The sequence below is a fragment of the Vespa velutina genome, chromosome 7 (genome assembly GCF_912470025.1).
Source record: "Vespa velutina chromosome 7, iVesVel2.1, whole genome shotgun sequence".
Lineage (NCBI taxonomy): Eukaryota > Metazoa > Arthropoda > Insecta > Hymenoptera > Vespidae > Vespa > Vespa velutina.
In genome coordinates this window covers 1940770-1953269 of record NC_062194.1, presented here as the reverse complement: position 1 = coordinate 1953269, position 12500 = coordinate 1940770, and the positions used below count along the sequence as shown (strand labels likewise).

At 35.4% G+C, this 12500-nt stretch overlaps 1 protein-coding gene across 6 annotated transcripts in view; it reads left to right on the top strand.

Moving 5' to 3' along the window:
- Window positions 1-12500, top strand: part of LOC124950341 (period circadian protein-like) — a 211749-nt gene that overhangs the window by 76514 nt on the left and 122735 nt on the right. For all 6 annotated transcript variants that reach the window (XM_047496884.1, XM_047496879.1, XM_047496883.1 and 3 more), the window contains one exon: window positions 1-1156. This exon is cut by the window's left edge and continues 407 nt beyond it. In XM_047496884.1, coding sequence (XP_047352840.1) covers window positions 640-1156 — 517 coding nt within the window. In that variant the 5' untranslated portion in view covers window positions 1-639. The remainder of the gene's footprint in view (window positions 1157-12500) is intronic.

The window sequence follows — 12500 nt, the reverse complement described above, 5'->3', positions numbered from 1 at the left end:
GAGTGTGCGTATCGATCGTCTCGTTGAAAGCAAGAAGAGAGAGAGAGAGAGAGAGAGAGAGAGAGAGAGAGAGAGATTGAGTGAGTGAAAGAGAAGAAAAGGAGAAGAGAAGAGAAGGGTAGCGGTCTCTCTCTTTTCAAAGATCTCAGGAAGAGAGCGAGGTTACTTTTGAAGAGGGAAGGAGCTGAAAGAGACGCATTATTTTTCTCGTACGTAGAACTAAGAAAGATAGAGAATGTAAAGGGGAAATATAAGATAGACAGAGAAAAAGAAAAGAACAGAGAGAGAGAGAGAGAGAGAGAGATAGACTCATCAAAACATCACTGCCTTCTCTCGTACGGCGAGAGACGAAAAGAAGGAGAAGTAAGAGGGAAAGGACAAAAGGTGGACTCGCTTAATTGTAAAAAGATAAAAAGGAAAAGGAAGAAGAATAAGGAAAAGGAAGGTAGGAAGGAAGAGAGCAGCGTAGAGGTCACGTAAGTAAGTAAGATAGAAAGGAGAGGACTCGTCACGGTGGCCAGCTTAGTGAGCGGTAACGTAGCGGTGCGTTACGATGAGGCGTCGGGGGTGGTCAGTGCGGGGGGTGTCGTCCTGGCAGCGACGTCCAGGCTAGCCACGGCCGATCCACCGACATCCACCATGGACACCAGCGACTCGAGCATGGAGACGAGCAATGGCACTGGTACCGGAACCGGAACTGGTACCGGAACTGGTACCGGTCCTAGCACGGCCATCGGTTCTGCTGTCCCAGGGACCGTTCCTGGGGACAGTACGATCGTTGCTAGCGCGGCGTCCTTGACTCTTGTCAAGGCCGAAGTGCCCGAACACCTGGCCGGTACATCGACGACGCCATCGGCGGTAACTGGACCGGTTGGTACCGGTAGCGGTCTATTTGCTGGGATACCAAGCAGCAACAAGACATCCAGGCCGGACGATTGGCTCGCCACCGGGAGTCCTGGATCACCTCAGGCCACCCTACAAAGTCATCACGTTGTATATACGACGCCCCAACAACAGTTGCCCGATCCTCAACCACCATTAGCTCATTCGAGCCCTCTTGCCCATCAACAGCAACAACCGCCCGCGAGCAACAACGGTTACGCGAGCCCGATGAGCACTAGCAGCTACGATCCTTATAGTCCCAACAGTAAGATAGGTGAGTCTAACTTTTTTTTTATTATTTTATATCGATCTAAATAAGTGACATTTAAGGGGATTAATAGGCGTTAAAGAGATTACGGATTAATAAAACACGTAATAAGATTTTCCTTTCTGCCATCTATCGTACATTTGGAAGAGAGAGAGAGAGAGAGAGGGAGGGAGGGAGGGAAGATCCTTAACGAAGCGGACTTTCTTAGAATCCCCTGACAGATGAATATCATCTTTCAAGACGCAACTCAGTACTAAATATCTTGAAACAGTGGTTTCTCGGAAGGATCATTTGCTTTATCTACGACGCCGTCCCTTATAATAACAGTGGGAGGAGAGTCGCCGTTCAATATGGCGGTAGAGGGGGATAATTTCGTGGATCGATTGATTTTGCTAATTAAAAAATTGAGAAAAAAAATGGAAAAGAAAAAGGAAGAAAAAATCGTTGGAATTTTTTTTCTTTCTTTCTTTCTTTCTTTCTTTCCTTTTTATTTTTATTTTTATTTCTTTTTCTTTTCTTTTCTTTTCTTTTCTTTTCTTTTTTTCTCTTTCTTTTTTTTTTTTTTATTAGACGATTTCGAAAGAAAATCGGCGCCAGTTGAATAAGAGTAATGAGAGATCGTCGTTTCTCCCGACAGGTATGATTAATCGAGGTCGTTCGAATCGGCCGAAACGAATTAAACGCGTTCAGGTTTAACTCTCCCTTAAAGTATTCTTCTTTCTTTTCCATGTTAAAAAGCGAAGCTAGAACGCTCGTTAAAACGCTCGAGGACCGAGAATGTCCGCGTCAGCGCGATTAAATCAGACCGAACGTCGAGCTTTGATGCGGAGGCGGACGAAGAGGAGAGAGAGAGAGAGAGAGTGAGAGGGGGGGGGGAGAGCAACAGTTCGTTTCTGCTGAGGCGTTTCGCCTTTATAATGCCGTTTTGATTAAAGTATTTCTTTGTAAAAGTGTTGGGAGGAAAGGGGACGGGGAAGGGAAGGGAAACAGAGAGCTCACTGTGTCTCAAGTTGAGCGTCATCGGTTAGGTTCGAAAATTTTTCTCTGTTCATAGACTCTTCCTTCCTTCCTTCCTTCCTTCAAAAACGATTCCTCATCCTCATCCTCACCCTTATCCTCATTCTCCTCCTTTCTTATCCTGCTCCTCCTCTTTGGAATGTTTCATTAACCCTAATCTCTCTCTCTCTCTCTCTCTCTCTCTCTCTTTCTCTCTCTATGTCCTCCATACGTTAGCTCCACCTTCGATCGATCGTTGCGATCTTAACTTAACCACGTAACGTTATTTATTTTGTTTCTTCCTTCTTTTCTTGTTTTTCTTTTTTTCTTCTTCTTTTTTTTTTTTTTTTTTTTTTTTTTTTTTTATTTCTTTTTCTTCTTTCTTTCTTTACCCTTTCTCCGTGAGACATAGGGAAGCCCCATGGTCTCTCTTCGGAACACTTTAAAGGATTCTCGCTATTCTAGCCCACCGTTACATACATATTATATATATATATATATATATATATATATATATATATATATATATATATATATATATATATATATATATATATATATATATATATATATACATATATATTTACTGTTTAACGTACTACGTTACTGTACCAGTTATTATTTCTTACCTTACCTATCCAATCGTGTCTAATAAGACGACGAAAATTGATTAACTCCGAGGGAAATGTTATTAGAAATAAAATTGTACGGAGAAGTGATGGAAATAGAAAAAGAAATAAAAAAGGAAGAAAGAAAAAATTATGGATTACAAAAAATAAAAAGAATGATACAAAAAGGAAGGAAGAGAGAAGCGAGCGCAGGTTTCTTTCTTCCTTTCTTTTTTTATTTATTTATTTATTTTCTTTTTCTATTTTTTTCATTTTTTTTGTTCTTTTTTTTTTTGTTTTTTTTTTTTTTTTGTTTTATTATTTCAATCAAATGATCTCGTGCAAAAAAAATGTGTATTCGTACGTGTCACGTACGAATGCCCGCTTTAATCTTGTTCTTCTCGCTTCTGGAAGAGAAGAAACAGAAGATGAAGATGAAGAAGAAGAAAAAGAAGAAGAGGAAAAGGAAGAAAGAGAAATAAATTTAAACGTTAAACGTCGCCATCGTCCGAGGAAGCGAGTTTCGTTTGTATTTCTCAAACTAAAATAGGATTTCTTGTATCGCTTCGTCCACGTTTTCAAGAGGAAGCACGTCGTCGGTGTTCACCGATCTTCTCTCTCTTTCTCTCTCTCTCTCTCTCTCTCTCTCCCTCTCTCTCTCTCTCTCTTTCTGCAGATACTCTCTTCCATCGTGCCAGATGCAATTCTCGCGGCCTGGAATTTAAACCGAGACGTCGTCGTCGCGACGCCGAGGCACCAATTCGCCGCCACCATCCTTTTCCTTTCCCCCATTTTTCGACCGACCTCGATTCGTGTATTCTCTCTCTCTCTCTCTCTCTCTCTCTCTCTTTCTCTCTCTTATACTCCCACTTCTACCCTTATTCCCTCCTTCTCCTTTTCCTTCTCCTTCTATCTCTTCATCTCTTCGAATGATTTTCATAAATTCGTTCTCTTGACTCTTTTCGATTGAATCTTTTTCATATTTCCATGATAATCAATTTCAAGCAAGTATGTCTGTTTAATTCTTTTATTTTTTCTTAAGATATTTTTCTTCTCTTCTTACTTTTCTCTTTCTTTCTTTCTTTTTTTCTTTCTTTCTTTCTTTCTTTCTTTCATTCATTCCTTCCTTTTCCTTTTCTCTTTCTATTTCTCTTCTGTACTACCTCATTCTCTTTTCTGTCTATACTCTCATTCTAAAATTCGCACGATCTACAACGCCAATCGTAAATGATTTACCAAGTAAATTTTTCTACACTTTAAAATTCAAATTTTCATTACAATCTATTTTGATAGGGACTGATTAATTTTATAACTTTTCTAAAATTTTTTTTATTTGTACTCACTCTTTCTCTTTATATTTTTATTCTGAAATTATTCATATTATCTTGCTCGCAAGATAGTATGAATTCATATTAAGTTGCTCGCTATTGATTTACCGAATAAACTTTCGATAGACTTTAGCAATTGAAATTCTCATGGCCAATCAATTTTGTTTTATCACTGATTAATTTTGTAACTTTTCTTAACGTTTTCTTTGTCTTTTATTTTGAACTTCTTTTTTTTTTTTTCCTTCATTGAATTATTATTCAAGCGATCTAAAAAATCGTACGCCCGTATTAGATTTCCTAGTAAAAACAATTTTTGTGAAGTTTACAAAATTCAAATTTTCAAGGTTGTGACTTTATTGTTGACTTTAATTTTTTAACTTTTCTTAATTCTTTTCTCTCTCTCTCTTTCTTTTTTCCTTCCCTCTCTATTATTTTTCTCATTTATTTCCCTTCTTCCCCTTTTTCCTATATTTTTCTTTTTTCCTTGATCTTTTTCTTTTTTGAACTTCCTCCACTCTCATTTTCAAATTCACACGATCTTACGCTGGTCGCATCGTCTAATCGCCGTCTTCCTTCTCTGCCAACTCAGCACGTCACGCCAACTTTATTCCATTTTCTTTTCCTTATCTTTTAAGAAATCGCTTGTCCCACCTTGATCCTTATTTTTATTTCTACCATTTAGATATCTTAACATTGCCATTTTATTTCTTTAAAAACGTTAATATTAAGATCTTAAAAGATCATTGATTTTTAATTACGATATATGATCATAGAAACAAATGGAAAAAAAAGAAAGCAAAAATTTTAAGAGTAGAGAACATTATCAATTTTTCAAATTATATATACACACACACACACACACACACACATATATATATATATATATAAATACAAATCCTTGAGCAATTTTCATACTTATCTCTTTCCATTTGATACATTGAATTCTCTCAAAGCACCCCTTCGTGTAACATCTGTTATCGTTCCAATGGATGTCTCATTGCATTGGCTGGTCGTCGTATTAGCATACACATAATATCGAACCTACGTATACAAGGGGATCGAATCGAGTAGGCATCGTAACAGTGTCGTAAATCATCATCGTTCCCCTCGTTCAAAGCAACGAACAAAGTTCCTGACCTATCCCTCTTCACGAATTATTTTCCACAGTTACATTATACCATATATGCATACATATACATATGTATATATACATATATACATATATACATATATACATATATACATATTTACATATATACATATATATATATATATATTGTATTCTATGTATTAATAAGAAAATTTTCTATAAATATTATTTTCGAGTCGTGAACAGAAATGAAAGATCTAATAATTAAGCGTCTCTTAAATTTATTAAATGAAGTTAATAAAAAACATTGGTGAACGTTAGCTTTAAATTAAACGTAATTAATAATTGATAAATGAGAGAGATAGAGAGAGAGAGAGAGAGAGAGAGAGACAAAAAGAGAATAAGGAAGAAGAAGATAAAGAGGGAATTAAAATTGAGAAGATGAAAAATAATAATATAGATTATTCTCACCCTTCGATCCTATGATAATGAACCTATGCTGAAATAGAACGCACATTTGCCATCTCTCTCTCTCCCTCTCTCTCTCTCTCTCTCTCTCTCTCTGTCTCTGTCTCTGTCGTGAAACATGTGCGTGACAATAGATGATGCATAACCTAGCATATTCGTACTTAGGTAGAGAAATGCGTGTACGCTATTAATATTTCAAAGTAAGGACGGTAAGAGGACACAGTGAGGAGGGTCAGGAAAGATATGAAGAGTAGACGAGGTCGAGGAGGAAAAGGAAGAGGGGGAGGAGAAGGAAAGAGGAAGAGGAAGAGGAGGAGGAGGAGGAGGAGGAGGAGGAGGAGAGCTTTTGCCAGCTCGTGCACGAGCATCGAACTGTAAAGCTCGTTCTGTCGGGCTTTCTTTGAGCTAGCTAACTCTCTCTCTCTCTCTCTCTCTCTCTCTCTCTCTCTCTCTCTCTCTCTCTCTCTCTCTGTCTCTTTCTCTCTGTCTATTCGTCTATTTACAGGATGGCCCAATTGGCTTTCGTCGCCTCGAACTTGCAAATTCATAAATGCATATAGCCCCCCCCCCCCTCCCCCTATATATTCGCAACAATTTCAATGTACTATTATCTTCATTTGAAATAATCATCATTCTAAAGTCCTTTTACATTGCGAAGTAAAAGAAAAAAGAAAAAAAAAAAAAAAAAAAAAAAAGAAAATAATTCGCAAGAAAATAAAATCGTACAATTTGTTATCTATGTAAATCGAAATATTTTCATCGATCTCGCGTTCCGGTTTTTATCTCCTTCCTGTTATTTCTTTTCCTTTTTATATCATTGACGTGTAAAATGTGTTTGTATCAATTCGGTGAGAGAGGAAGGGAGGTTTGGATGCACATGTATTTATAGTAATACATCTTCGTTCGTTTCAGAAGGAGAGTTTAATGCAGTCGATTCGGCGAGCGGACGTGACGTCACGAGTCCTCCTCTCTCTCTCTCTCTCTCTCTCTCGCAAGCGCGCGCGCGCGCGCGCGTTCGCTCTCACCGCTAATAATTTTTCCTCTCCGTTCGTCTCCCGTCTCTCTCTCTCTCTCTCTCTCTCTCTCTCTCTCTCTCTCTCTCTCTCTCTCTCTCTCTTACTCACTTGCTCACTCACTCGGCAATTCCTGTCCACTTCCGTCAATCCAGCGACCGCGTGCACTACTGCCATACTGCGGTGTGCCGTTCAATGTTGCCGTTGGCATACCCGATTCTCTCTCTCTCTCTCTCTCTCTCTCTCTCTTTTTTTCTCGTTCTCCTCTTTTTTCTTCCCCCCGCCCTCACCCCTTCTGTGATTTGTTTCTCATTATTTTTTTTATTTAATTACATGGACCAATTCTTCGAAGTTTCATAAAAATTCTCTTTCTTCTTTTTTCTTCTTCTTTTCTTTTCGAATAAAAATGATCTACGAAGATTCAAGGCGCCGAGCCGCGCCATTTTCTTTACGTCGATTTACCAAACCCATCTTCCTCCATCACCATCATCACCATCATCACCATCATCATCATTATCATCATCATCATCATCATCATCATCATCACCATCCAACCACCTAACCAATTCACTTGTCATCCATCCACCATCTCATCCTCTTTCATTTCATAACGTTCCTATGTATTTTTCTTACGATCGGTAATAACGATAGTCGTTTAGCTTGTTTTATTTTAGTATAAAGGATAATCTATTATGATCCTTTGTAAGTATAATAATTAGATGGATGAACAGGGACAAAGAGGGAATGGTTAAACATCGTTAAGTATAGTGGTAGCGTGTAAAACATTATTGAATATTTCGAAGTTTCCAATGAGTCTCGAATCTTCGTAAAGATGACGACGACGACGACGACGACGACGACAACGACGACGACGACGATTCGTGACGACGACGTTAAGAAGCCACAGGTAGTACTCTCTCACACTTGTTGCCACTCGATTGCTAGCAATTTCGTTCTACTAAGAGCGTCGTGAATGCTCTTTTCTTTCTTTCTCTCTCTCTCTCTCTCTCTCTCTCTCTCTCTCCTCTCTCTCTCTCTCTCTCTCTCTTTCTCTGTCGAGGGGAAACTCTGGCACAAAAAAAATGATAGGAAAAAAAAAAAAAAGAACAAAAAGAAATCGTTTCAAACGAGAAATCACGAGAACGTTTCCTCGAATCATGTCGTTTTCTAAACTTCTTTTCCACACGAATAGACACATGTCTATATCTCTTTTATTATCTGTTCTTTTTTTCTTTTTCTTTTTCTTTTTTTTTTTTTTTTTTTTTTTTTTTTTTTTTTTTTTTGATGTATAAATATAGGTATAACAATGTACATTAAATATATCGACGCGATAGAGGAATACACACAAAGGAATAATATCCTGTCGTCTATGACGGTTCTATCGATCATGCGGGTATTATTGAATAAAATACAACGATACACCCACGTCATGTTATTCTCTTACCCACATGATATCTTAACGGTTTATTGCGTTGGTAACATTAACAAGTTACGTATCCAAATTACGCATACGACTCGTATACAATGCGAGAATATATTTACGCGTATATCGCGAAATATCACTTTTTTCTTTTTTCTCTCTTTCTCTCTTTTCTTTTCCTTTCTTTCCTTTCTTTCTTTCTTTCGTGTCAATTAACGTCATTCGACCCACATATTGTAGGTATATATAGTGTTTAACATGTAAGATACGTATATACACGATGTACGTATGTATATCTATACGTACATATGTATACGTCAATTTCGTATATATATATATATATATATATATATATATATGTATATATGTATGTATGTATGTATGTATGTATGTATGTATGTATGTATGTAGGTATGTATGTGTGTGACAAGTTTAAAAGTTAGAAAAAGAAAAGAGAAATATATAAGTAACGTGAGTTAGAGTTGTGTGTTTAACGAGATGATTAAAATAACAATGATGATAATCGAGATCTCTTTATAGGGAAACGTCGAGTCGAGATAAGAAAAATGATTTTATCGGAAGTGAACAGAGTTCAAAGTGGTTAATTAATGTTGTAACTTCAATTTATCTCGCCTTCACGTTTAATTTATCGAATCGCCACCAAGATGAATTCGTGCGTTTCGATCTGTCACAGGATTACGATGTTTATAAAAAAAATTTTTCCCTTCGTTGCCATTTTATTTCTTTTTCAATTTTTTCTTTTTTTTTTTTTTTTCCTTGTCAACTTTTCTCTCCCATTATATTAAATAATTAAAACGTATGTACACATATGTCAGAACCTTTCGAATATTTCTCTTATGGTCATTTTATTTGTAAATATTTTTTTTTTTTTTTTTTTTTTTTTTTTCTTATTTTTACCAAATTTCCTCTTCCATTAGGTGAGTTTGAACGACAAAGAAAATATTTCGAAGAGAAAAAGAAAACGAATAAAAAAGATCGAATAATTAAATATATAACATCTACCTATATCAAAACGTTTCGTCCATATTATCGGTGTAAACACATGTTTCGTGACCTTTATTTAATTAAGATAATAATTATTATCCAAGCGGATTACTATCCAATACAAAATATAACACAAATCCGTTTATATACGATTAAAATATTTTTATTATTAATTAATGATATGTAATAATAAAATAAACGTTCGATATATATATATATGCATGAATATTTCGATCGGTTTCGATAAATAAATTAAATGTCTGTCTGGAGTTTTATCACTTGTTAAATTACGTATAGATACTTGATATCAATAAATATCATATATATTTATTAAGTATCATTTCGATGAAATGTTGAAAAGAAAAAAAGGAAAGAATTGTTTCGAACAAAAATATCAGTAATGGCGAATGATTCGTGGGAAGGTAAAAGTCATGAATAAATAGAGAATATTATCGTTTCCTGATGTTCGATAGCATAAATGTTCCTCGTCAAAGACGAAGACTAAGACGAATACGAACACGAATACGAATATTAGACGAGACAACAGAAAGAGAAAAAGAGAGAGAGAGAGAGAGAGAGAGAGAGAGAGAGAGAAAGAGAAAAGAAACGTTCACATTCGTTCGTGGCAAAATTTGCGTGGGCAGGATGCAGATACGGCCTTGACTAGCAATGCGCGAACGACTGTACTCTGTCTTTCTCTCTCTCTCTCTCTCTCTCTCTTTTTCTGGACGGGCATAGTTTGCAAATGCTCTTCTAGTCGTGAACAACTGTAGATGAGAGATAGATAGATAGATAGAGAAAGAGAGAGAGAGAGAGAGAGAGAGAGAGAGAAAGAGAGAGAGAGAAAGAGAGAGAGAGAAAGAGAGAGAGAGAGAGAGAGCATGTGTACGTATTTACACGTTGCGTGTGCATCTTTACTACGTATATATATATATATATATATATATATATATATATATATATATATATATATATATATGAAAGATGGTGGTTGAATTAGAATAATGTTGCTAGTGGTTGTTGATGATGGTTCTGTAATAGTATTAGTAAGGAGCAGAAGGTTCTCCTTCGCACTCATACGTTTGTAATATATTACGTGTCTTCAACACAATATCTCTCGAACACATGGTATTATAGTATATAGAGCCATCGAGAATGATGCGAATGACGCTGTATATGCGTTATGTCCTGTTGTGTATGTAATTCTGTGCTGCAGTGTACTGTGCCGTTTCGTTCTGTGCTATGTCATGTTCTGTTCTGTTCTGTTCTGTTCTGTTCTGCTCTGTTCTGTTCTGTTCTGTTCTATTCTGTTCTGTTCTGTTCTGCTCTGCTCTGTTCTGTTCTGTTCTGTTCTATTCTGTTCTGTTCTGTTCTGTTCTATTCTGTTCTGTTCTGTTCAGTTCAGTTCAGTTCTGTACTGTTGGGGACGACAGACACATGAGGTTAATGACAATATGTCGACTAGCACGGACCCTCCCACGCCTACCGACCACTGGCCCATATAATAATTATTGTCGCATGCAATGTACAAGCCCTTTCTATGTCCCCTCCTTCCTTATCCCTCCTACTCGTTCCCCACCTTATCACCCATCCCACCCATTCCTCACTCCTCACGTCATCAACATGTCAGCGTATGCGTTTTCCCCCTCTTCTCTTTCATCCCTCCCCCTCCCTCGTTTCTCGAAGCCATCTAATGATACCATTATCACTTTTCACTGATCCCTCTTATTCTATCTATCGTTCCCAAGTACTTACTTACTTATGCTTTTATTATAGCCAATTTGAATCAGCTCATTTCATACGTGATATTTAAATTGAAAATATGTATTTATTGTATATATATATATATATATATATATATATATATATATATATATATATATTTATGTGTGTGTGTGTGTGTGTGTGTGTGTATGTGATAAAAATTACTTATCAATTAAAACCGTTTATCGTTTATATTACGAGAAACTTTATTTGATTTATTAAATTCAATATTTTGTTATTTATTAAATTTAAAGAAGAAGCTCGTTTTATTTAAGAGATTGATTTATTATTAAAAAAAAAAAAAGAAAAAGAAAAAAAAAAGAAAAAGATTATTCGATCGATATCTATATAAAAGTTTATAAAGAATTATTTATTAATAAGAAATTAAGAAGAAAATTATTTTAATAATAATAATAATAATAATAATAATAATAAATTATATACACGAACAAATATAATTTAATTATCTTCTTCGATCGTGAATACATTCTTTTGTGATGTATTATGAAATGAACGCTCTCTGGAATATCGAAGATCACCAAGATACTTCTCGAATATTTTATCGAGCACTTGGCAGAGATATGGCGGGCTATTTAAATTTAATTTGATATCGTATGGATTATAGATTTTAGATTAATAAGGGATCGTACATATTAATTAATTATATAAAACTTGATGGGTGGATGAGTGGGTTGGTTTACTTCGGAGAAGGATCACAGGGTAAGGAGACATTACAAAAAAAAAAAAAAAAAAAAAAAAAAAGAAAACTTTGATATTTTATTTATACGATATATCTATGGATTATGAATTTATTATAAAAGCAAAGAGTCGTCCCCCTGTTGCCCGCTTTCTGGAGTCCTCCCCCCTTCTCACCGTTCTCTTTCTTTACATTTCTTTCTTTTCTTTTTTTTTTTTTTTTATTGTTTTTATTTCTTTTATTTATTTATTTTTTTTTTTCTTTTTTTTTTTTTTTATTTTTTTTTTTCTCCTTTCGTAGACGTCGAATAGCGAAAAGGACAATCGCGCACGACATAAGAAGAAAAAATTTCTCGCGTACGAGTTATATTCACTTTTATCTTTTTCCCGTAGCACTTTTACGAGAGTGATAAACCCGCGCTCTTTTATGACGACATTCCGGCGACCTTTCGCTTACGTTTCCGGTGCACTCGTTGTCCTTCCTATCGTTGCTTAGAGAAACGGATGAAGGAGAAAGGGCGTAAGTGATGTTAGAGCAACTACGGAAGAAGAAAAACGCGGGCGATTTTCGAGCCTATATATATAAAATGTTGACCACTTGTGTTCACGGTGTCCACTATTTTCTTTTTTTTTTTTTTTTAATTTATTTCATTTCATTTGTTTTTCCTTTTCATCGAGAAACTTCGAAAGTTTCACAAAAAATATATTACATATAGTATATTATATTATATTATAGCGCTAATATTTTATTATTTATTAATTAATGTTAATATATGTGTATATATATATGTAATATATATATATATTTTTTTTTTTCCTTTTTCTTTTTCTTTTTTCTTCTTCTTTTTTTTTTCTAAAAATATTTATCTTCCAATACAAGTTGTATCTATAATATTATTCGAATATAAATAATATAAACCGAATGGATATCAATTCAAATTAAATCAAATCTAATCAAATCA